Genomic DNA, 26,677 nt, shown 5'->3' with positions numbered 1-26,677 from the left:
TGTTTAACTTTGTTTCACCCAAGGTTTGAGTACTTTTGACACCAAAACACTGTATCTTTTAAAAAGGACAAAATTTGTTAATGTTTCATATCCCTGATGTAAAATAGTATGTCCATCGTTTATTATTTTCATTCCATCCTTGTAAAACTATAGTATAAAATGGGTTAGCATAAGAATAAAGATTATTTAGCAATACATACCTGAATTGAGTAAAAACATAATTTAAGGATAAATTATATCTAATAAGCCCTAAATGAGAAAATTATTAGAAGTATGTTTTAGATAGTCGAGGGGTAGAAAAAATGTGTTTTACTAATATATAATTATATATTTAATATATATTAATTAAAACAAGCTACACATATTTCCATATTATATAAACCACAACCACATAAAATGAAGACATTTTTAAAAATAAGCATTTAATTAAAGCTGAATGTGGTGGTACCCGCCTAGTCTCAGTCTCAGGAGGCTGAGGCAGGATAATCACTTGAGGCCAGGAGTTCAAGACTACACTGTGCTGCAACTGCACCTGTAAATAGCTACTGCACTCCAGCCTGGGAAACAGAGTGTGTCCTTGTCTCCCCATGTCCCTCCCAAAAAAAACCATTTGAAAAGGAAATCTGTAAAAATATTCATTGGATTTGTCTCTGAAGTGGGATTTTTATTTTTTCTTTCATCTCTGCTCTATATTTTAGTTTTTCCACAATTAACTATGTATTACTTTACTAATATCTATTTGCTAAGTAAACAAATATTTGCTAAAAATACTGAATTCAAAATGAATGGCCAAACCAAGGTTACTCAGAATACTTTCAACACTGTAAAATTCTTCTATCTGTTCATCGTATAACCAAGTAAAACTTAAAAGTATGAGTGAACATGAGTCATTATGCATGCTTGGCACATAAATTTCTTCCAGAAAAACAAACAGCTAAGTGCAATTTCTATTAGTCTTACATACATACGTTTCATATTGTTTGACTTTAATGTTTCATAAATATCTAATGCAGCAGTTCCCAACAAAACATCAGATTTCAGTGTCTGGTGACTCCACACACGAAAATGTAATTTACTCACAGGGGTAACGATACTAAAAGTGAAAAAAGCGGAAAAAATATTATTTTTATTGAATATGACAATGAGATCCTAAATAAATTACAATTCAGTTTTAAAGTCTAAAATCTTCTCACTGCACCCCTTACAGTTTACTATACAATCAATATTGGCCTATGTTCAGTAACCTTATGAAAATTATCTGAATGCTAGCTACATGCTTACATGGTCATTTTCACTTGTGATTGAACTATAGAAGTAAATTCATCATATATTGTCAACAAAAGTGAAACTGCTTATCCTGCAACAAACTATAAGAAAACTAGTTTTACTTTAGTAGTACAGAAGAGTAACTTTACAAATTAAATCCTTATGTTAGTAGTTTACAGAGCTTGAGGTTATTTTATCTTTACAGTAACCCTGTGAGATGGGAATTATCACTTCCTTCTTCAGATACAGAAACTGACATTCAGAGATAAAGCAAACTGCCTAAGGTCACACAGCCAGTAAGCAGCAGAATGGTAATTTGAATAAAATCTTGACATTAAATTTTATATTAAAAAGTTCCTCAAGTCAGCTACATAATGATTTGAAGATTACATTACATACACCAAGTTTCACACTGCTAGAGGCAAGTTGCCCAGTCCAACTATCAAATATGAACTCACTCATACCTTACTAAATGCCAATAAAGAATACTCTCTATAATGGTATTTCCAAAGTAAACTGGGAAATTTGAATTTGCAATACACATACAATCAATGTTAGAGTCAAGCATCAGAAAGCTAGGAGCACTATATAATCTACCACAGTCCTATGGTTCAATGATACAAAGACAAATTCCAGAAATGTTTGAATTTCTCTATATCTCATTCTCTCTACTGTGATCAAGTTTGAGGGGACAAACACTTTCCTCCTTTGAAGTCTACCTGTACCTATTACCACCACCATTTCAACAGCAATGGGTAGATTAAACAAACTAAAAATTCCACATTGCTCTTCTTCTTAGGGGGTACAATGTATTCATTCTCTTCAAAATTCTCATATGCTACTTTCAAGAGAGCTCATACTATATATCATATTAGGAAAATATTTCTCGACCAGGCGCAGTGGCTCACGCCTGTAATCCCAGCACTTAGGGAGGCTGAGGTGGGAGGATTATTTTACGTCAGGAGCTTGAGACCAGCCTGGCCAATATGGTGAAACCCCATCTCTACTAAAATTACAAAAAAATTAGCTGGGAGTGGTGGCGCATGCCTGTAACCCCAGCTACTCAAGAGGCTGAGGCAGAAGACTTGCTTGAACCCGGGAGGCAGAGGTTGCAGTGAGCAGAGACAGCGCCACTGCACCCCAGCCTGGGTGAGAGTGGGAAAAAAAAAAATTCTCTATTAGTCAGTTCAGAAATCATAACGGGGATGAAATAAAAAGCAAATAAATTTAACTTTACTATTTTTAATATGGAAGAAAAAGGTACACAAAGTATACTGTCAAAGATGACCAGTCTTAATTGTTTCAATTCAATTCTCAACAGCAGTCTGGAAAGCCTGTTACACAACAATGGAAGTGATAAAATTCCAGGCCAATTTGCTGCAACTTAAAAATTCAGGAGAAGAACTTGAATTTAAGTTCCCCAAATGTCTGTGATCAAAAACAGCATTACCACACAGAACTACAAAGTGAGTTTCTTTTTTCTTAACTTTTAAATCACTAAGGAGTTCATGACATTAACAGCTTAAGAGCCTCTGAGTGCATATCAAGTAAGCACTCAAAGCAGTCGGAGGAAATTAGGTGACCATCTAATTCAACTGAACATCTCTGTTCAGCCATTATGGAGGCTGTGACCTTTTATAGATTGCACTTGGTAAAGGAAAAAATATATATGAGATGGGAACTCACTACTTTGCCCTGGTTAATCTCTAACTCCTCCCGGGCTAAAGCACCTTATCCTCCCACCTTATCCTCCCAAGTAGCTGGAATTACAAACATGTGCCATCATTCCCAGCCTCATGTGGTTTTTTGAAATTTTTATTAATACATTGTTTCATTTCGACTCAGTCTACGATGGGCCATTAATTAAAAACAGAAAGCCTAAGTAAGAAACATTTATGCTGAAATAAACACAGATGAGGAACATTGGAATGATATGGGCCTCCAGATGATCTCCCATAAATTCTTCTTTTTTTTCTCTCTTTTTTGAGACAGGGTTTCACTCTTGTCACCCCAGCTGGAATGCAATGGCGCAATCTCAGTTCACTGCAACCTGCAACCTCTGCCTACCAGGTTCAAGCAATTCTCCTGTCTCAGCCTCCCGAGTAGCTGGGATTACAGGCACCCACCACCACGCCCAGCTAATTTTTGTATTTTTAGTAGAGACCAGGTTTCACCATGTTAGTTAGGTTGGTCTCAAACTCCTGATCTCAGGTGATCCTCCCGCCTTGGCCTCCCAAACTACTGGGATTACAGGAGTGACCCACCATACCTGGCCAAATCATTCTTTTTCTTCTTCTTTTTTTTTCTTTTTGTAGAGACAGGGTCTTGCTACATTGCCCGGGCTAGAGTTCAGTGGCAATTCACAGGAGCAATCATAGCAAACTGCCCCTTTGAACTCCTGGCCTCACAGAATCCTCCTGGCTCAGTCTCCCAAAGAGTTGGGATTACAGGTGTGAGCCACCACACCTGGCTCCATGTGTTTCCTTCTATTTTAATTTTAAAAATTAAAATGAACCTTTAATGGGTGTTAATATCTTAGATTATAATGCCAACATTTGGGGCTTTGTGTTAAAACTGAGCTATATCCTACTTCTATGAATCTATACTACATATATAAACACCAACATACAAAGATATATGCACATGGATGTATCCGCGACACTGCCTAATAACACAACATTAGGAGCCAACTAATCAATACAGAACTATTAAAATATAGTTCACCCATATTAAGGAATATTACGAAGCTATATAAGGGATGTAAGATCCATATGTACTCAGGTAGAGAGATCACCATGATATTAGTCTTAAGTACAAAAAGAAAGTTGTAGAATAAAATGTATAGTAGTAGTCCCAGCTACTGGAGCAAAAGGCTGAGATGGGAAGACTGCTTGAGCCAGGGAGGTTGAGGGCACTCTGGACAACACAGCAAGATCCCATCTCATTCAAAAAATAAATAAGTACAGTATAACTGGCACCGTAATTTAAAATACTAAAAAACTGGCCAGGCACAGTGATGCATGCCTGTGGTCCCAGCTACTTGGGAGGCTGAGGCAGGAGGATCTCTTGAGGCTAGGAGTTCAAGGCTGCTGTGAGCTATGATAGCACCACTATACTCCAGTTTGGGTGACAGAGTGAGACACTATCTCAAAACAAAACAAAGAAAAAACTAATTAAAATACTATTTTTAAAAATTAAGTTGGCCGGGCGCGGTGGCTCAAGCCTGTAATCCCAGCACTTTGGGAGGCCGAGACGGGTGGATCGCGAGGTCAGGAGATCGAGACCATCCTGGCTAACACGGCGAAACCCCGTCTCTACTAAAAAATACAAAAAACTAGCCGGGCGAGTTGGCGGGTGCCTGTAGTCCCAGCTACTTGGGAGGCTGAGGCAGGAGAATGGCGTAAACCCGGGAGGCGGAGCTTGCAGTGAGCTGAGATCCGGCCACTGCACTCCAGCCTGGGCGACAGAGCGAGACTCCGTCTCAAAAAAAAAAAAAAAAAAAAAAAAATTAAGTTAAAAAACAGAGGGGGTACTCATAATCCCTTAATTCAACCCAAAGTTAATAAAAGGGCTGCCAGAAATCTTTTTAGGTCTGTGACCATGGGCTCTTTTCAGTTATTGTTCAGTAACAAGAGCAATATCATCACCAACTGAACTAGAGAAGGTAAAGAAAGGGAATGACTATAAAAACAGCTATTTAAAGAGAAACAAAAAAGCAGACCAGAAGGAATCCTAGGAAAAGGGGAGAAAAAAAAAAAAAGAAGAGAGAAAGGAGGAAGAAAAAAAAAAAAACCAGGCCGGGCACGGTGGCTCACGCCTGTAATCCCAGCACTTTGGGAGGCCAAGGCAGGCAGATCATGAGGTCAGGAGATCGAGACCATCCTGGCTAACACGGTGAAACCCCAGCTCTACTAAAAATACAAAAAACTTAACTGGGCGTGGTGTCGGGCGCCTGTAGCCCCAGCTACTCGGGAGGCTGAGGCAGGAGAATGGCGTGAACCCAGGAGGCAGAGTTAGCAATGAGCCAAGATCACGCCACTGCACTCTAGCCTGGGCAACAGAGCAAGACGCCGTCTCAAAACAAAAAAAACCAAAGTGAGAAACTTTTTTTTAATTGTATTTCCAATCATCTACTAAACAAAACGTACTATAGAAAAATAATTCCAAACTTACACTGTAAGGGGTTGCTTCCACTTGGGACTGTTTGTGTTGTTGCATTTTTCTGTCTTCTTTGACTGTCCATCTACTGTGACCTCTACATAAGGACTTGGTCCAAACCAATTCTTCTTATTTTCCTTAAGTTTTGCTGAGATGACTATGTAAAAGAAATGAAAAATATTTCAATAGATGAGATATTAATTCACTCATGAAATCAATTTAACTTCATAATTAGGCAGATTTACTAAATTTACTCAAGAAGCAGTTTTGCTCTAAAATACTTACCAATTTTATTCACTCATAACCTTTGTACTTCTCCCATCCTAGTAAATAAATATAGAGGTTCCCCGTACCATCAACCCAAACTCCCATCAGTAGAATTCCATGCTATCAAAAGTCCAGAACTCAGATCAATTAAAAAGTACACATATGGGCCAGGTGCAGTGGCTTACGCCTGTAATCCCAGAACTTTGGGAGGCCAAGGCAAGAGGATTGCCTAAGCTCAGTAGTTCAAGACCAATCTGGAAAATATAGGGAGCCTTCATCTCTCCTAAAAATCAAAAAAATTAGCTGGGCATAGTGGCATGTGCCAATAGTCCTAGCTACTTGGGAGGCTGAGGTAGGAGAATCACTTGAGTCCAGGAGGTCAAGGCTTCAATGAGCTATGATTGTGCCACTGCACTCCAGCTTGGGCGACAGGAAGAAAAATTTAAAAAGCACACATAAGGCTGGGCAGGGTGGCTTGCACCTGTAATCTCAGCTACTCAGGTGGCTGAGGCAGGAGGACTGCTTGAACCTAGGTGTTTAAGACCTGCCTGGGCAGCACAGCGAGATCATATCTCAAAACAAACAAAATGTATGCATTGACAAACATGGTCAACAAACATCTGAACGCCTACCATGTGTCAGATACTGCTCTAAACTCTAAACTCTGTCCCTAAAGCAATTAACAGTAAAGGATCTGGCTTTCAAGGAGATTATATTCTAATTCAAGTATTTATGATGAAAAACAGGCTGAAGTGACAGAACATGACTTGGTAGTAAGGAAGGCTTCTGAGAAGACTTTTAAGCAACCATCCAAATGACAAGGAGCCAGCCATGTGAAGACTAGAGGTGGGAATAAGAAAGCATTCCAGACAGAGGCAAATGAGTATGGCATATCTGAGGGAAAGTATAGCAAGCACAGGAAAGAATGGTAAATGAAGGGAGATAAGCTTTGTATGGGAGCTTTGCAAGCCAAGATAAAGAATTTGCAGCTGGGCACAGTGGCGCACGTCTGTAATCCCAGCACTTTGGGAGGCTGAGGCGGGTGGATCACCTGAGGTCAGGAGTTTAAGACCAGCCTGGCCAACATGACGAAACCCTGTCTCTACTAAAAAAAATTCAAAAATCAGCCAGGTGTGGTGGCAGGCACCTGTAATCCCAGTCACTCAGGAGGCTGAGGCAGGAGAATTGCTTGAACCCGGCGGGTGGAGGTTGCAGTGAGCCAAGATTCTGCCACTGCACTCCAGCCTGGGCAACAGAGTAAGATTATGTATCAAAAATAATAATAATAATAATAATTTGGATTTTATTCTGGTGGAAAGCCAAAGGAAGAATAAGAATTACAAACTAAGATTTTTTTTTAAACATCTCATATTATCTAAGCAAGAGCTTCCTATGTTGTGCATCTTGAGATACAAACTCCTTAGCCTTCACCCTTTAGTTACCTTTGCCATAAAATAGCTTTGTCCAAGCCCCTTAGAGGGTACAACAAGTAGAAATATAGTAGAGCACCCCATGATTTCCACAGGTGGCAACTCATTGCTCCCTCATGAGTTGAGGGAGCATAGATGAGGTAAATTACAAACAAGGAAGTACTCCACCACCCAGGTTATCCACTCCAGCAGCAAAGTTCAGAGAATGCCAATGCTCATCAAAGTTAAGGAACCCTTGGAGTTGTCAGAGGAGTTTATATAGTAGCTACTTAAGAAGCTTAATATATAGTCCAAAGTCTGGGAATCCAAGCGGACACAGTCCCAGGTGGTGGCCCTGAAACTCTGACTTCACATATATCAAATACTTTCATCCTTTTAGGCTTATGTGCCTTTTTGCTGGCATTCAAGCCAGCCGCAGAATGACTGACTAAAGAAAATGAAGAGTTGCAAGAGAAGGCTAGACAAATAGACAAGATCGAGCATGGTGGTTCACACTTGTAATCCCAGCACTTTGGGAGGCTGAGGCAGGAAGATCACTTGAGGCCCAGGAGTTTGAACAAAGCCTGGTCAACACAGTGAGACCACCGTCTCTACAAAAGATAATTTTAAAAATTAGCCAGGCATGATGGCATCACCTGTAGTTCCAGCTGCTGGGGAGGCTGAGGCAGGACGATCGCTTGAGCCTGGGAGGTCAAGGCTGCAGTGAGCTGTGATTGCACCACTGCAATCCAGCCTGGGCAACAGAGCAAAACTGTGTCTCCAAAAAAAAAAAAAAAAAGTTCTTTGAGATGCCGAGACATCTAAGTGGAAACATGAAATAGAAAGTCTTTTTCACAATAAAAAAATATTCAAGTGGGGGACCAGAGCTATCTCTGATTAAAACGTAATAGGCCAGGCACATAATACCAGTACTTTGGGAGACCTAGGAGGGAGGATCGCTTGAGCCCAGGAGTCTAAGACCAGTGTGGACAACATAGTGAGACCTCATCTCTATTTAAAACAAAAATTTAAAAAAAGTATTATTAAAGCTCTAGTGCTTAATATAGAGCCAAATTTAATCACAGGATTACACAGAAAAACATAAAATTTCTCTTTTAATACATTTCTGGTCTAAGAAAAGGTGAAATAGCCCAAACAATTATACATACACTCATTATATTTCAGGGCCTCTTGTGGCACTCTGAAACGGATTAAACCTAGAACAAAGAGCAATGCAGGGCTGAAAGGAAAGAAATGATCTTTCTAGGATTCAAATTTTTTTTTTTTTTTTTTTTTTGAGATGGAGTTTCACTCTTGTTGCCCAGGCTGGAGTGCAATGGCGCAATCTGAGCTCATGGCAACCTCTGCCTCCCGGGTTCAAGAGATTCTCCTGCCTCAGCCTCCCAAGCAGCCGGGGTTACGGGCACCCATCACCACACCCAGCTAATTTTTGCATTTTTAGTAGAGACGGGGTTTCACCATGTTGGTCAGGCTGGTGTCAAATTCCTGAGGCGATCCACCTGCCTCTGCCTCTGCCTCTCAAAGTGTTGGGATTATAGGCATGAGCCACTGTACCCAACTGGATTCAAATTTGTGAAAGCAATTTTGCTACATAATCCTACCAAACCCCATTGAAATTTTTTTTTTTTTTTTTTTTTTTTTTTTTTTTTTGAGACAGGGCCTGGTTCTGTCACCCAGGGTGGAGTATACTGGCACAATCTCAGGTCACTGCAACCACCTCTACTTCCTGGGCTCAAGCCATCCTCCCACCTCAGTCTCCCAAGTGGCTGGGACTACAGGTGCGTGCCACCACATCCAGCAAATTTTTGTATTTTTTCTGGTAGAGACAAGGTTTTGCCAAGTTGCCCAGGTTGGTTTTGTACTCCTGGGCCCAAGAGATCTACTCACCTAGGCCTACCAAAGTGGTAGAATTACAGGCATGAACCACCAGGCCCAGTCTAGCAAACTTTACATGGGGGGCAGGGGCGGGGGGCAGCAATTGTTAGTATTTACCATGTGCCTGCACGTAAATGTAATTTCAAGATTCACAACTATTCTGTGAAACAGGTATTACTGTCCTAATTTTTACACATAAAAAGAGAAGCAGCTGAATGTAGTGGCTCATGCCTGTAATCCCAGCACTTTGGGAGGCTGGAGCAAAAGGATCACCTGAAATCAGGAGTTCAAGACCAGCTTGGCAAACAGTGAAACCCTGTCTCTACTAAAACTACAAAAATCAGCCAGACGTGGTGGCAGGCGCCTGCCATCCCAGCTACTCAGGAGGCTGAGGCAGGAGAATTACTGGAACCTGGGAGGCAAAGGTTGTAGTGAGCTGAGATCACGCCATTGCACTCCAGCCTGGGTGACAAGAATGAAACTCTGTCTCAAAAAAAAAAAAAAAAAAAAGACACAAGCTCTGTGGAATTTAAATTTTTGCCCAAGGGTCACATTGCAAAACCTGGACAGGAAAAATTATTTCAGTATTCCAATCTCAAAGTCTAGATTGAACAAAACCTTGTGTTATAGTCATAATATTACAAATATAAAATAAATCAATATGCTACTTCCTGAAAACTAAAGTCCCACAGTAAATTAAACAAAAAAATAAAAAACTATACATTATAAACTGGAAGAAAAAGGACCAGAAAAACGTCTGTCTCATCTGACACCTGGGCTACTATGAGAGGCCTCTAAACAACTGATTTTACTGTCACTTCTCCAATCCAACTCCTCACAGTCACCAGAATTATTTTCCTAAAATAGAGGTGATCATGTCATTACTTAAATGATTCTTTATTGCCTGCAAAATGAAGTTTAAACTCTTATGGGGCATTTTACCGTGCTTCGTATGCAGCTGTAACTTACCCTTCCAGCCTCCTACTAAAACAAATCTTACCAAAGCTCTATATTCTAGTCACCCTTAGTTATATGATGTTCCTCACATGGGCCGTGTACTTTCATTCCTCTAAACATGCTGCTCCCTCTACTCGGAATGATACTTTTTCCTTTTATACCCATTAAAATTCTACTTCTTGAGAGACGAACGTGCCCCGTCTCTTTGATTGAAGGCTTCTTTAATCCTAAGAAGTGGAATTATTTCCACCTCCATGCTTCCAGGGTATTTCCATATTTATGTATGGCTCCGTCAGGTTTTCATTTTGTCTTACTAGTTTTTACTTGTTTAACTCACCCTGTGAGCCTCTTGATTGCACAGATGTAGCCAATCTTTACAATTTCTGGAGCACTCTGGGACTTAATCTGAGAAGTATTTAATACATATGTTGAACCAAATGATAATCAGTCATGGCAGAAAACAAAAGTTTCCCTGCTTTCTTGTCTTTGTCTCTTTGCTTTATTATAATCTCTTGCTGGCTATCTCACTCTCCCATGCTTGTGCTCTCTGTCTCTCTCTCACACACATACCCACATACTAATGCAAATAGTTTTCATGGCATAAACTGATGTTCCTCTGATCCTTCTGTTCTGAAGGTCAGTGCTTTGAACTGATTTCAGTTCTTCAGCGTATCTCTCTGATACAACATAAACATTTTACAATACAAATACAAAAAAAGAATGGATCCTTAGCTTATCCAACCTATTTTGCATAAACTACAGAGAACAAGGTACAACAAAAAACAGTGCCAAAACCAAATAAATAAGCAGAGTAATGAACTAGGTAAGAGATCAACCCGGTTAAGCAACAGCCACCTTTGTGGAAGAACTCTGCCCTGCCTGTGGAGAACTAAACTCTAAATCACAAGTATAAACTTCTTAGTTTGCTGGACTGTTAAAGGAATTAAAAACAACATAAGTATAAGGGATCTTTTTGGTTCCTGAACAATCAGAACTAAATATATGGTACTGTAATAAATTTGGGACATATTTAATTACAATTAATAATAACTAAAATCAAGATGACATCCTTTCTTAGTTAATTTGTAGTAAAGATGAGAATATAAGAAATTCTAGGAAGTACCAAAGTTTCCTTATTTTGCCCAATGCTAGCATGCAACAAACATCAAATAAAAAACACAGATGAGCCAACGCCCTGGTGGAGAAGCTGAGGTCAACATCAGATTTGAAATATTTAAAGTGGATACCAAACTATTTCAACAATGCAGACAATTAAGTGTGTTGTTGTGGATGATGGTGCTGTTGGTAAAACAACACAACAAACAAATTTCCATCGGAATATACACCAACTGTTCTTGACAACTATACAGTAATAGTTACGACTGGTGGAGAACCACATACTCTTGGACTTTTTGATACTGCAGAGCAACAGGATTATGAGGGATTACGACGCTGAGTTACCCACAAACAGATTTATTTCTAGTCTATTTTTCAGTGGTCTCTCCATCTTCATTTGAAAATGTGAAAGAAAAGCAGGTGCCCAAGATAACTCACCACTGTCCAAAGACTCCTCTGTTGCTTGTTGGGACCCAAATTGATCTCAAAGATGACCCCTCTACTATTGAGAAACTTGCCAAGAACAAACAGAAGCCTATCATCACTCCAGAGACTGCTGAAAAGCTGGCCCATGACCTGAAGGCTGTCAAGTATGTGGAGTGTTCTGCACTCACACAGAAAGGCCTAAAGAACGTGTCTGATGAAGCAACATTGACTGCCCTGGAACCTCCAGAACCAAAGAAGAGTCGTAGATGTCTGCTGCTGTGAACATCTCTCCAGAATCCTTTCTGCACAGCTGGTGTCAGCATCATACTAAAAGCAATGTTTAAGTCAAACTAAAGATTAAAAATTAAAATTCGTTTTTGCCATAATGACAAATGCCCTGCACCTACCCACACGTACTCATGTGAGACAAGGCCCATAGTTACGGCTCCCTCGCATCCCTATCCCAGTACTAGTTAATTTTGAGTAATTGTATGTTGTCAGAAAAGTGATTAGTACTAGTTTTGGTTTTGTTGTTTCAAGATATATATATATATATATGTATTTTAAAAGCAAGGCATGCTTGTGGATGACTCTGTAACAGACTAATTGGAATTGTTGAAGCTGCTCCCTGGTTCCACTCTGGGACATCTTAGTGGTTTCTTTCTTCCCCTCTCCTCTTTTTTAGGGCGGAGTGTGGTGAGGTTTGTTTTTAAGTCCTTTTTTTTTTTTTTTTTAAATTCATTAACCAGTGGATAGCCCTTAAGGTGAGGAGGACCGACTGATTCCACAGTCCACTTCCTAGATCTAGTTGAGAAAACATGTTCCCCATCTGGGGCTCTTAGGAAGGAGTATAGTAAATGCCTCATTTAATAACATACTCCTTTTTGAAAGTTGCCTTTTTACTCCACCCTTGAGTAGATCCAGTATTTGAGGAAACTCGTGAAAGTAGGTGGAGGCTGTCTTACCCCTCCTCTTTTCTAGGAGACACTATATGTGACTGTGACTTTCAAGGATGTTTGTTTGCCACTTACTGAATTTTTCTGAAAATTAATTTCTTAACTTCTTTCACTGATAAATGAAGAAAAGCACTGTACCTCTGAAATACACCAAATGGGTTGAGCTTGTAATTTTAAAAAATTTTTCCCAGTCAAAAAAAAAAAAAAAAAGACACAGATGAGTTAAGTATAATAGCTGAGGTTATATATAGGCATAATTAAATGGGAAACAGATAAATAAAGACAGGTAAGGACATAAGAAAACAGACTTACATCCAAGGTAAAGACCCTGGCTAAATGATAAGAAGACATGAAGAGCTGATTTAAGAAATCCAAGATCAGCCTGGGTGACACAATGATAACATGTCTTTATAAAAAATTTAAAAATTGGCTAGGACAATGGCTCATGCCTGTAATTTCAGAACTTTGGGAGGCCGAGGTGGGCAAATTACTTGAGGTCAGGAGTTCGAGACCAGCCTGGCTGAGCCAGGCACAGTGGTGCATGCCTGTAATCCCAGCTACTGGGGAGGCTGAGGCACGAGAATTGCTTGAACCTGGGAGACGGAGGTTGCAGTGAGCCAAGATCAAGTCACTGCACTTCAGCCTGGGCGACAGAGTGAGACTCTGTTTCAGTAAATAAATAAATAAATAAAAAGGTAGGTAAGGGGGTGGGCATGGTAGGCAGAGATTGCAGTCAACTGAGATAGCGCCATTGCACTCCAGCCTGGGTGACAGAACGAGACTCCGTCTCAAAAAAAAAAAAGAAATTTTTTTATCTTTCTCTCTAATCTTCTAAAACACAAATCTAACCACTCTGTTACAAACACTGATTACTTCCCATCTCCATCTCCCTTAGCAATAAATTTTTTTTTTAAGGCACACCTGAAAGACACAGCCATTCCCATTCTCAGGGCTCCTCCTATTACAGGGGTTTGCATGGGTATTAGGGCAAGTTTTGTGTACTCTCTTCTTTCATGTGTCTTGCTCATGCTGTCTCCTCAAAGGGTCCTTTTCTACTTTTCTGCATTTAAACAGCAGCAATCCTAGGTCAGGCAGAGTGGCTCAGGCCTATAATTCCAACACTTATGGAAGGCTGGAAGCATCACTTGAGGCCAGGAGTTCAAGACCATACTGGGCAACATAGCAAGACTCTGTTGCTACAAAAGAATTTTTTTGGCCAGGCAGGGTGGCTCACACCCGTAATTCCAGCACTTTGGGAGGCTGAGGTGGGTGGAGCACGAGGTCAAGAGATCGAGACCATCTTGGGCAACATGGTAAAATTCTTTCTCTACTAAAAATACAAAAATCAACTGGGTTTGATGGCTCATACCTGTAATCCCAGCTACACAGGAGGCTGACGCAGGAGAATCGATTGAACCAGGGAGTCAGAGGTTGCAGTGAGCCAAGATAGCACCACTGCACTCCAGCCTGGCAACAGAGCGAGACTCCTCCAAAAAAAAAAAAAAACCACAATTTTTTTAAATTAGTCAAGTCTGGTGGGTGGTACATGCCTGTAGTCCTAGCCACTACACAGGATAAGGCGAGAGGATGCTTCAGCCCAGGAGGTTGAGGCTGCAGTGAGCTGTGATTGTGCCACTATACTCCATCCTGGATGACAGAGTGACACCCTCATTTAAAAAAAAAAAAAAGGCTGGGCATGGTGGCTCAAGCCTGTAATCCCAGCACTTTGGGAGGCCGAGACAGGCGGATCACGAGGTCAGGAGATCGAGACCATCCTGGCTAACACAGTGAAACCCCATCTCTACTAAAAAATACAAAAAACTAGCCGGGCGAGGTGGCGGGCGCCCGTAGTCCCAGCTACTTGGGAGGCTGAGGCAGGAGAATGGCGTGAACCCGGGAGGCGGAGCTTGCGGTGAGCTGAGATCCGGCCACTGCACTCCAGCCTGGGGGACAGAGCGAGACACCGTCTCAAAAAAAAAAAAAGAGTATCGCTCTGTCCCCCAGGCTGGAGTGTAGCGGCGCGATCTCGGCTCACCACAACCTCCGCCTCCCAAGTTCAAGCGATTCTCCTGCCTCAGCCTCCTGAGTAGCTAGGATTATAGGCACGTGCGACCACACCTGGCTAATTTTTGTATTTTTTAGTAGAAACATGGTTTCACCATGTTGGCCAGGCTGTCCTGAACTCCTGACCTCAGGTGATCCACCTGCCTCAGCCTCCCAAAGTGCTGGGATTACAGGTGTGAGCCACCGTGCCTGGCCAACCCTGTCTCTTAAAATAAATAGCAGCAATCCTTCAAACACCACCTTCTTTCCCAGTGACTCTAGTCAAATATTGATCTCTTTTTCCTGACCAGTTATCCCTTCTTGCCATTACAATACACGTTGACATTTGTTTATTTATTTTTATTTTATTTATTTATTTTTTTTGGGACAGAATTTCGCTCTTGTTGCCCCAGCTGGAGTGCAATGGTGCGATCTCGGCTCACCGCAATCTCCGCATCCTTGGTTCAAGTGATTCTCCTGCCTCAGCCTCCCGAGTAGCTGGAATTACAGGTATGTGCCACCATGCCAGGTTCATTTTGTATTTTTACTAGAGATGGGGTTTCTCCATGTTGCTCAGGCTGGTCTCGAACTCCCAACCTCAGGTGATCCGCCCACCTCAGCCTCCCAAAGTGCTGGGATTACAGGCGACAGCCACTGTGCCCAGCCTGAGATTTATTTTTTGTACTTGCATATTTATTCCTTCCTTGATTCTAGAAACGTATTGAGGCAGGTTACAATAAAACAAATACTATAACTGTCCCATTAAGAGATTAAAACCCACGATGTCATTAAGAAGATTTGTGCAAAATACTTAGTTCTAAGCGTTCTAGCATCAAAACTAAAGAAGTAACTCAATGAATTATGAAGGGCATTTGATTCTATTAAACTTGGCACTTCTGTCTTTTATCCTGTTTCATATCTAATATGTTTGCTGAACTATTATCCATTATTCATGTTGTGTTTGTTTTTTGCCCTATACTCCAGCACTCTCAGAATATTTAGACCCAATTAGCAAGCAATGAGTAAAAAAAAGAAAAAGAAAAAGAAAAAAAATTTATAAAAAAAAGAGTATTTAAGGCCAGGCACGGTGGCTCATGCCTGTAATCCCAGCACTTTGGGAAGCAGAGTCTGGTGGATCACCTGAGGTCAGGAGTATAAGACCAGCCTGACCAACATGGTGAAAACCCGTTTTTACTAAAAATACAAAAATTAGTCAGACATGGCAGCAGGTGCCTGTAATCTCAGCTATCCGGGAGGCTGAGGCACGAGAATTGCTTGAATCTGGGAGGCAGAGGTTGCAGTGAGCTGAGATCATGCCACTGCACTCCAGCCCAGGCAACAAAATGTCTCAAAAAAAAAAAAAAAAAAAAAAAAAAAGAATATTTTAGACCCAAGATTTAAAAAATCTGAGATGGGGCTGGGTGAGGTGGCTCACACCTGTAATACCAGCACTTTGGGAGGCTGAGGTGGGTGGATCACCTGAGCCCAGGAGTTTGAGGCCAGCCTGGTCAAAAGGGCGAAACGCCATCTCTATAAAAAATACAAAAATTGGCCGGGCGCGGTGGCTCAAGCCTGTAATCCCAGCACTTTTGGGAGGCCGAGACGGGCGGATCACAAGGTCAGGAGATCGAGACCATCCTGGCTAACAGTGAAACCCCGTCTCTACTAAAAAATACAAAAAAACGAGCCAGGCGAGGTGGCGGGCGCCTGTAGTCCCAGCTACTCGGGAGGCTGAGGCACGAGAATGGCGTAAACCCGGGAGGCGGAGCTTGCAGTGAGCTGAGATCCGGCCACTGCACTCCAGCCCGGGCGACAGAGCGAGACTCCGTCTCAAAAAAAAAAAAAAAAATACAAAAATTAGCCGGGTGTGGTGGCGCACGCCTGTAGTTCCAGCTACTCAGGAGGCTGAGGTGGGAGGATCACCTGAGTCCGGGAGATCAAGGTTGCAGTGAGCCATGATCACGCTACTGCACGCCAGCCTGGACAACAGGGTGAGACCCTGTCTCAAAAAGAAAAAAATCTGAAATGTCTATGGATTACAAGTTTTTGAGGTGCAATTAGCGTTTATCATCACAGTAAAAAAAAAAATTCAATAATGATGACAGCAAAGAAGACATTTATGCAAAGAAAAAACTATTAATCATTGTCTCTGAGAATTTACTATTTTTTAAAATCAGTAAAAAATAAAATGTCTATTATTTATGTAATCTGAAAAAGTACAGAATGTTTTAAAAGACTGTTCTAATAAAAACTTTCAACTTTAAGCTGCCAAAAAGAAGTCATAAGAATTCTGGTCTGATATAAGTCAGCTACTCAAGCTAGATTGAGGATGGGGGGGGTGGGGAAAAAAATTGGAATCTGGCCTCAACTAAGAAATAGTAATATCTTTCTTTAAGAAATAGATACTGCTAAGGAAAGAGACCAGAGTTACTGAAGGAAATCCGAAAAAATTCTATGATGTGGTGTCGCCCAGGCTGGAGTGCAGTGGCCGGATCTCAGCTCACTACAAGCTCCGCCTCCCGGGTTCACGCCATTCTCCTGCCTCAGCCTCCCGAGTAGCTGGGATTACAGGCGCCCGCCACCTCACCCAGCTAGTTTTTTGTATTTTTTAGTAGAGACGGGGTTTCACCGTGTTAGCCAGGATGGTCTCGATCTCCTGACCTCGTGATCCGCCCGTCTCGGCCTCCCAAAGTGCTGGGATTACAGGCTTGAGCCACCGCGCCCGGCCAGTATTACTTTTATATTCAATCGCCTTTAGGTTTTGAGGAAAATAATAATGATAAGATATGGTCTGTGACCTATTCATAATCCAGAAGCTATAAGCCAGGCATAGTTGAAACTAAAATACAGAGGATGATAATTGTTCTATAATCAATAAATGCTATCAAATTAAAGGGAGAGAGACTGAGGTTTTCACTGTGTGACAGAAATACATACATGTCTGAGGAAAATCCAGTGACTCATTCTAGCTAGTACAAATGTTTCACATATAAAGACTTACAGGCCAGGTGGGGTGGCTCACACCTGTAATCTCTGCACTTTGGGAGGCCGAGGTGGGTGGATCATGAGGTCAGGAGTTCAAGATCAGCCTGGCCAAGGTGGTGAAACCACGTCTCTATTAAAAATGCAAAAATTAGCCAGGCGTGGTGGCGGGTGCCTATAACCCCAGCTACTTAGGAGGCTGGACAGAGAACTGCTTGGGAGGTGGAGGTTGCAGTGAGCCGAGATTGCGCCACTGCACTCCAGCCTAGGCGACAGAGCGAGACTCTGTCTCCAAAAAAAAAAAAAACCCTACAAAGAGACCATATGTAGACAGAGGGAGAAGGGTCTTAGCTCATACTAAAGAAATTCTATGCCATAGTCTAAGAAAAGTACCTAAGGTTTTTGAGCAGGAATGAAACATATTGGATGGCATATTAAGAACATTAATCTGAAAGTGACACATGAAATGATTAGAGGAAGAAATAAAGACAGAGATATTAATTAACAATAGCAACAGAGGTATTAATAATTTACAATAGCAAACAAAGGATGTGAACAGACATTTCTCCAAAAAAGATACAAAAATGACCAATAAGCACAGGAAAGGACAATACCACTAGCCATCAGAGCAGTACAAGCCAAAACCACAATGGGGAGCTGGGTAGGGTGGTGCATGCCTGTAGCCCCAGCTACCCAGAAGGCTGAGGTGGCAGGATCACTTCAGCCCAGAAGTTAGAGATTGCAGTGAGCCATGACTGCACCACTACACTCCAGCCTGGGTGACAGAGCAGACTGTCATCTGGTCTCAAAAAAAAACAAAAAATCAAAATTAAATAGACAAAACACACACACACACACACACACACACACAGAGTAAAGTACTACTTCACACCCACTAGAATGGCTATCATAAAAAAAGATAACAATCACTGGCAAGAATGTAGAGAAATCGGAATCCTCATATATTGCTGGTGGGAATGCAAAACGGTGCAGCTGCTTTGAAAAATAATTGGGGCCCGCGCGGTGGCTCACGCCTGTAATCCCAACACATTGGGAGGCCAAGGCGGGTGGATCACCTGAGGTCAGGAGTTCGAGACTAGCCCAGCCAACATGGTGAAACCCCCACCTCTACTAAAAACACAAAATTAGCTGCGCATGGTTGTGCGTGCCTGTGGTTCCAGCTACTCAGAAGGCTGAGGCACGAGACTCACCTGAACCCAGGAGGCGAAGGTTGCAGTGAGTCGAGATCACGCCACTGCACTCCAACCTGGGCAACAGAGCAAAACTCTGTCTCAAAAAGAAAAAAAAAAGAAAAGAAAAGAAAAAGAAGAAGAAGAAGAAGAATTCGGAATTCCTCAAAATGCTAATAAATAAACATGGATTCCATATAACCTAGGAATTTCACTCTTAGGTATATACCCAAGAAAACTGAAAACATACATTCTCACAAAAACTTGTACACAAATGTTTATAGCATTTTTCATAATATCCAAAAAGTAGAAACAACCCAAACATCCCTCAACTGAAGAATGGATTTTTAAAATTTGGTATACTCATACAATAAAATATTATTTAGCAAAAAAAGGAATTAAGTAATGCTACATGCTACAACAAGGATGAACCTTGAAAACAGTCTGCTCAAGGAAGACACAAAAGGCCACACATTGTACAATTCCATTTATATGCAAGATCCAGAATAGGGAAATCTAGAGACAGAAAGATCAGGAGTTGCCTGGGTTTGTGGGTGGATGGGTTAAATGGAGAGTGATTGCTAATGAGTACAGGGCTTCTTTCTGGAAGGACAAAAATATTTTAAAGTTGATTGTGGTGATGGTCGCCCAACTCTGTGAATGTACTTTTGGGGTTCAGAAACTGATATCCCAAAATATGGTGCTTTGACTTGTTGAACTAAAGGAGTCTCTCAAGGTCTCTCTGACCCCTGCAGGTCCCCTCCCTCAATCTTCTTTCTCTCAAAGTACAGCATGAAGTTGTTTTCTGAAGTTCTCTTATCTGCCTAAGTCCAGATCCACCAAAGAAGGAAACAATTACAATTACCTTTGTTCCTTCCTTGAGTTTTCAATAACTAAACTTTTATAGCAGGAATATAAAGACGGAAGTTTTTTTTTTTTTTTTTTTTTTTTTGAGATGGAATCTTGCTCTGTCGCCCAGGCTGGAGTGCAATGGCATGATCTCGGCTCACTGCAACCTCTGCCTCCTAGGTTTAAGCGATTCTCCTGCCTCAGCCTCCCAAGTAGCTGGGATTACAGATGTGCACCACCACCACGTGCAGCTAGTTTTTTTTATGTTTAACAGAGACAGGGTTTCACCATGTTGGCCAGGCTGGTCTCAAACTCCTGACCTCAGGTGATCCGCCCACTTCAATCTCCCAAAGTACTGGGATTACAGGCGTGTCATCCCAATAAATGGGTAACCTGTAGGGGATATGAATTATATCTCAATAAAGCTGTTAATACAATAAAAAACAAACAAAATTAGCAACTACTCAGGTGCCCATGTTTAAGGAAAAAAAACTGTAAAATATCCAAGAATATTCTACAATAAAAATTACATATCTATATGTCTTCATTCATTCATTCAGCAAATATTAATTGAGCACCTGATATGTAACAGCCATTAAATATTTTGTTCTCTTAAGATTTTTTTTTTTGAGACAGTCTCACCCTATCACCCAGGCTGGGGTGCAGTGGCGCAATCTCGGTTCATTGCAACCTCCACTTCCCAAGGTCAAGCTATTCTCATGCCTCAGCCTCCGAAGTAGCTGGGACAGCAGGCGTGCACCAATACGCCCAACTAATTTTGTATTCTCCATGTTGGCCTGGCTGGTGTCAAACTCCCGGCCTCAAGCGACCTGCCCACCTCAGCCTCCCAAAGTGCTGGGATTATAGGCATGGGCCACCATGCCCGGCCCTCTCAGGATTATTTTTTAATCATATGGGGAAAAATAAAGTAAAGCTGCCGATGCTTCTAAAACTTACCAGTGATCTGAAGCTGTGATTTCATGGTGAGGCTACCCATTGAACCAAGTTGTGATCCACTGTCAGACATACCACCAATAGGTTGGAAAACCTGAACATGGCAAAGGAGACACTGTAAACATCAAAAATTCCCATTAAAAACGTACGTACATAGTGCTAACCTGGCTATTACTGAAGACAGTGTAACAAAGGCCTTTACATTGCTCACAATTTTCAATTCTAGTCTTTATCCTACCTAACTTATTGGCAAAATCTGACATGGCTATTCATCCCCTTCTCCATGTTTTACTTTCTTCCTGTCAGTTCCCAAGATATATTCTCCAGGTTTGTGTCCTACCACACAGATTGTTCCTTCTCAGTATCCTCTGAAGATTCCTTTTCTTTTCTCCATTATCTTAACACTAACATATCCTAGAGCTTAGTTCTTGGTTCCCTCTTTTATCTACACTCATTCCCTTGAGGATATTACCCAGTCCCAACTAGGTAGGACTATAGGTGGGTGTCACCATGCTCGCCTAATTTTTTAAATTTTTGGTAGATATGGGATCTCACTATATTGCCCAGGCTAGTTTCAAACTCCTGGGCTCAAGTGATCCTCCCACCTTGACTTCCCAAAGTGCTGGATTACAGCGTGAGCCACCACACCTGGCCAAATTACCCATTTAGAAGTCAATGCTTGTTAGTACTACAGGGGCCAAGAGAAGACTTCCCCTTTGCGCCCAGTGAAGGTTCACTGAAAATCATCTGACAAAAGGCAGGCAGATAAATTTGAGAAAAGGCATACATAACTATTACCATGCATGAGTCGGGGTGGGATGGATCACAAAATGATCACCCCATCAAGCAATGGGGTACAGATGATTATAACCTGGAGGATACTATCTATCCAGATAGCTTTAAATATCATCTATATAATATGTCCCAAGCAATTTTATTTACTTATTTATTTTTTGGGAAAGACTCTCACTCTGTCACCCAAGCTGGGGTGTTCTGGAGCGCCTCCCGGGCTGGGGGGGTCCTTCTGCTTCAGCCTCCTGAGTTGCTGGGACCACTGGTGCACACCACCACTCCCGACCCAGGAGGTCAAGTCCACAGTGAGCTGTGATCACACCACTGTACTCCAGCCTGGGCAACAGAGGAAGACCCTACCTCAAAAAAGAAGAAATAAGATACAATAAAAAATAAAATTAAACTAAATATACTTGGCACTTACTGTTTGCCAGGTACTTTTGTAAGAAGTACACAAATACAGTAAGGCAAACAAAATGCCTTGAAACTGTAAACTCTGTCTTGAGTTTTTATGCAAATTTAGGTTTCCGTTTAAAAATTTAAATATAAAACAATTATGATGGCTTCTCATTTCTGCAAAAATGAAATGGAACAATAATTAATTCCTACTGAGATGAACCCTATAAAATCCAACCTACCTCATTCTGTGCTTACATACAAAAATGCTCGAAGCTAAAATTTGGTCTCAACCATAGGGACTAGCTCATTTTCTTGGCATAATACATATATTTTTTCCTTTACCTTGTTTATTTAAATTGCACTATTTCAGATGAGATGTTTTATAAACAAAATCTGCTAAAAGAATCATTTTATTTTAAATATGAAAGGTAAACAGCATAAAGTCATTAGTAGTCATCCAGAATATATTAAGAAATGAGATGTAACCTAAAAGCCTTTTAATACCATATTGCACAAGATATTATTCTGATTCAAATGGCTTGTTATGAGAAGGGTCCTCAAAGACATCATAACACATTATGTACACATATTACTTCCTCCTCAATATCCAAAAGCCTGTTTGTCATAGAACGACAATATCAAAAAAAGTAAATTAAGGGGCAATGAGAAAAGTCCAATATGTAGGTGCTGATATTCTGCATGATAAAGGTACTCATCTCCATCAACAGTCACTCATCTCCACTAATGATTTATTGCAAGAAAATGCCCTTTCTAATAGTACAGAATAAACTATTCTAAATATAAATTAACATTAACTACAAAGTTGCAAAAAATTTTAAATCTCTACAAAAATGAAGTATATTTTAAAAACTAAAATTAACTTCATGTAGAAAAGATTAATGAAAGCATAGCCTGCAAATATTTTTAAGAACAATGACTCTCCAGATAATTACAGAGAATCATTATAGTAGAATTGTGAGGTGCTCTGCCAAAAACATGCTAGTAATTTCAATAATTTATGTACATATACATACTAGTTTTACATAACTAAAATTCACCGAGCATTTTAAATTCTTGAAAAGAATAAAAATTGCTATTTGCATAATATCAAAAAATTAGAAGCAACCTATATTATCAATTGGCATATTCATATGTTAAATAAATCACATATTCATACCACAGAACAGATTACTATGCAGGTATCAAAATAAGTAACTTATTAATGACTGAAATTGAAAGATCCCAAGAACATCTTTAAAGTTGCAGAATAGCATACATGAATTGGGGTGGGGTGGATCACAAAATGATCACCCCATCAGTATGTACAGTATGATATTATTTTTGCAAACTAAAACACTATATATTCCTATGAGTACAAATACTTGTAAATAAACACAGAAAAAGTATACATTCCATTGAGGAGGAGGGCACCTGTGTACTCAAGTAGGTGGTCACAGGGAACTGCAGTTTTGTATGTATTGTTTGAAGTTCTAGAAGTGAAACATGTATCATTGTTGACTTGTACAATTTTAAAAACAGCATAAAACAGAGTAGAAAAAACAGATAACCTACACTTCAAGTCCCATCCTCTTCCCTGAGAGCCAAACTCTTAGGTCTCTCTATTACTTATAACTGCATACATGGTTAAAATGACTAAATCTAAGCCGGGCACAGTGGCTCACTCCTGTAATCCCAGCACTCTGGGAGGCTGAGGTAGGCGGATCACCTGAGGTCAGGAGTTCGAGACCAGCCTGGCCAACATAGTGAAACCTCGTCTCTACTAAAAATACAAACATTAGCCAGGTACGGTGGCACACGCTTGTAATCCCAGCTACTTGGGAGGGTGAGGCGGGAGGATCATTGAACCTGGAAGGCTGAGATTGCAGTGAACCAACATCGTGCCACTACATTCCAGCCTGGGTGACAGAGCTAGACTTTGTCTCAAAAAAAAAAGAAAAAAGAAAAAAATTATTCTTGTTAATTCTGTACCATGTATTACAGGAGACATTATAGCATGGTAATTACGTATGCAAACTGTGAAGTCAGACAGATCTAGATAAACATTCCGGAACTGTTACTTTGTGAACTTGAGCAAATTACTGAATTTCTCTGAGCCACGCTGTCTTCATCCATAAATGTAGATAATGTATAATTTATAGTTTCATTGTAAAGACTGAGAGAGTATCTGTAGAATTAAAGACAGTTGTGGGAAAACTGCCTGTTGCATGGCAAGAGTGATGCCATCTTGAAGTGAAACTATCATGCTGACCAATTTTTTTTTTTTTTTTTTTTGGAGACAGAGTCTCACTGTCGCCCTGGCTGGATTGCAGGGGCACAGTCTTGGTTCACTGCAACCTCCACTTCCCAGGTTCAAGTGACTCTCCTGCCTTAGCCTCCCGAGTAGCTGGGACTACAGGCACCCGCAACCACACCTGGCTAATTTTTGTATTTTTAGTAGAGATGAGGTTTCACCATGTTGATCCACCCACCTAGGCCTCCCAAAGTGCTGGGATTACAGGCGTGAGCCACTGTACCTGGCCCTGACCAATGTTTGTTTCCTGCATACCAAGGTGTTCTTCAGTAAGGCCTTTAAACAATGCCTGTAACATAGATAACCCCTTATAAAGATGCTTATCTAACCTCCCCAGCGGTCAGAGTTTCAGTAAGAAAGTCCGAAGGCCGGGCACGGTGACTCAAGCCTGTAATCCCAGCACTTTGGGAGGCCGAGACGGGCGGATCACGAGGTCAGGAGATCGAGACCATCCTGGCGAACACGGTGAAACCCCGTCTCTACTAAAAAAAAAATACAAAAAAACTAGCCGGGCGAGGTGGCGGGCGCCTGTAATCCCAGCTACTCGGGAGGCTGAGGCAGGAGAATGGCGTAAACCCGGGAGGCGGAGCTTGTAGTGAGCTGAGATCCGGCCACTGCACTCCAGCCTGGGCGACAGAGCGAGACTCCGTCTCAAAAAAAAAAAAAAAAAAAAAAAAAGAAAGTCTGAAACATGACCACCTGCACATTACCCTAAAGGCTAGCTAAATAATGGACACCTTCTAGTAGTTGTAGGGATCTACTATCTCATGGCCAACCAAGACATCACTTCTGTTCCTAAGTTTCTATTGAATATGTTTTTCCAAGAAACTGGATTTCTTAGTCTCTTTCCCATTTGCTTGCTGTTAATCTTTTTCACCCTCAAGTGTTTCTCTTCTGTAGCATCTAGTCTGCAGTTTCATTTCCCACAGTCAAAATTAGTGACTAAAATCTGCATATTCTTACTGCATTGTTACTCACATAGAGAGAATGTCATCAATTTTTATAATTCTAATTACAGTTGGTTCTTGCCCAACAACTGGTTTGAACTGCACAGATCCACTTATATGCAGCCTTTTTTCAACCACACACAGATTGAGGCCAGGAGCAGTGGCTCATGCCCGTAATCCCTTTGGAAGGCTGAGCAGGGAGGGTCGCTTGAGCCCAGAAGGTTGAAACCAGTGTGGGGAACATAGTGAGACTTCATTTCTATTTAATTAAAAAATGTTAAAAAATAATAAAAAATAAAAATAAAAAACACCAACTGAAAATACAGTACTCATGGGATGTGAAATCCACGTATATGGAAAGGACTTTTCACATATGCAGGTTCCACAGGGCGTACTTCAGAGCATGCACTGATGTGGTTATATGTGGTGGTCCTAGAAGCAATCCCCACATATACCAAGGGATGATTGTATTTACATTATGGGTCTCTCTTAAATTTTCATTTTAAGTTCTAGGACAGCAAAAGTGCTCTTATCTTTATCTCTTGTTTTCTGTTATAAGGGGACTAAAGTGAAACTTTATGCATTATGTTTTCATTTGTTGCTTTTGTGTTATCTTCATAGATCTAGGAACAAAAAAAATTCTTTGTAACTTCACATTCATAATTAGAGACTCTTTTGAATAGGCTATTAGTGCTCTCATTTGGGGGAGAAATGTCAGACAGTGGTTAAGTTTTTTGGACTGTAATAGACACTTTTAAGCCTTTATATGTCTCGGTAAGAAAGATGTCCTAAATGCAAGTCCTTTTGAGGAGTTAGAGAAAACTTTGCCCTGAGTATCATAACTTTTTTGTGTTTGTTTATTGGTTGGACAGATATGTGAGAGCAAAATCCTGTCTCTACAAAAAATAAAAATAAATTAGCTGGATGTGGTGGCATGCGCCTGTTGTCCCAGTTAACTGGGAGGCTGAGGCACAAAGATCACCAGAGACCAGCAGGTAGAGGCTGCAGTGAGCTGTGATCAGGCCACTGCAATCCATCTTGGGTGACAGAGCAAGACCTCATCTCAAAAAAAAAAGAAAAGAAAAGAAAAGTAAGCAAGCAAGATTTAAAAACAAACAAGCAAAAAACCAAACTAAAAGCCTTCAGAAGACCAGCCTGGGCAACACAGTGAGACCCCCATCTCTACAAAAAATTTAAAAATTAGCCAGGTGCAGGGGTGCATGCCTATAGTCCCAGCTACGTGGGAGGCCAAATTGGGAGTACCACTTGAACTCAGAAAGTTGAGGCAGCAGTGAACCATGACTGCACCTCTGCATTCCAGCCTGGGCAACACAGTGAGACTTTGTCTCCAAAAAAAGAAAAAAAAAAAAGTCTTCACAAGTACAGTGGTATGCAATCTGTAGCTTTACGTAGCACTGTAAACCACTGTGACTAGAACAAATGAAGATATAGTTTGAATCTAAATCATGGCTGGGTGCTGTGGCTCATACCTGTAATCCCAGCACTTTGGGAGGCTGAGGTGGGCGGATCACAAGGTCAAGCGATCGAGACCATCCTGGCCAACATGGTGAAACCCTATCTCTACTAAAAATACAAAAATCATCCAGGCATGGTGGCAGGCACCTGTAATCCCAGCTACTCAGGAGGCTGAGGCAGGAGAACCGCTTGAACCCGAGAGGTGGAGGTTACAGTGAGCTGAGATCATGCCACTGCACTCCAGTCTGGGTGACAGAACGAGACTCCATTTCAAAAAAAAAAA

The 26,677-nt window shown here is 41.0% G+C and overlaps 1 protein-coding gene and 1 pseudogene across 7 annotated transcripts in view; one reads left to right on the top strand and one right to left on the bottom strand.

Moving 5' to 3' along the window:
• ITCH (itchy E3 ubiquitin protein ligase) overlaps positions 1 to 26,677 on the bottom strand; it is a 137,307-nt gene that overhangs the window by 86,986 nt on the left and 23,644 nt on the right. For 3 of the 7 annotated variants that reach the window (XM_010386495.2, XM_030914564.1, XM_030914567.1), the window contains 3 exons: positions 20,473 to 20,563; positions 5,440 to 5,581; positions 969 to 1,093 (listed from right to left, as the gene is read on the bottom strand). In XM_010386495.2, coding sequence (XP_010384797.1) covers positions 969 to 1,093; positions 5,440 to 5,581; positions 20,473 to 20,542 — 337 coding nt within the window. In that variant the 5' untranslated portion in view covers positions 20,543 to 20,563. Of the gene's footprint in view, positions 1 to 968; positions 1,094 to 5,439; positions 5,582 to 20,472; positions 20,585 to 21,439; positions 21,564 to 26,677 lie in introns of those variants that run through there. The other 4 variants (XM_030914566.1, XM_030914565.1, XM_030914568.1 and 1 more) reach the window with 4 other exon arrangements.
• LOC104680507 lies at positions 11,216 to 11,777 on the top strand (annotated as a pseudogene).

Source organism: Rhinopithecus roxellana, chromosome 13, assembly GCF_007565055.1.
Source record: "Rhinopithecus roxellana isolate Shanxi Qingling chromosome 13, ASM756505v1, whole genome shotgun sequence".
Classification (NCBI taxonomy): Eukaryota; Metazoa; Chordata; class Mammalia; order Primates; family Cercopithecidae; genus Rhinopithecus; species Rhinopithecus roxellana.
This window is presented reverse-complemented; position numbering and strand designations above follow the sequence as displayed.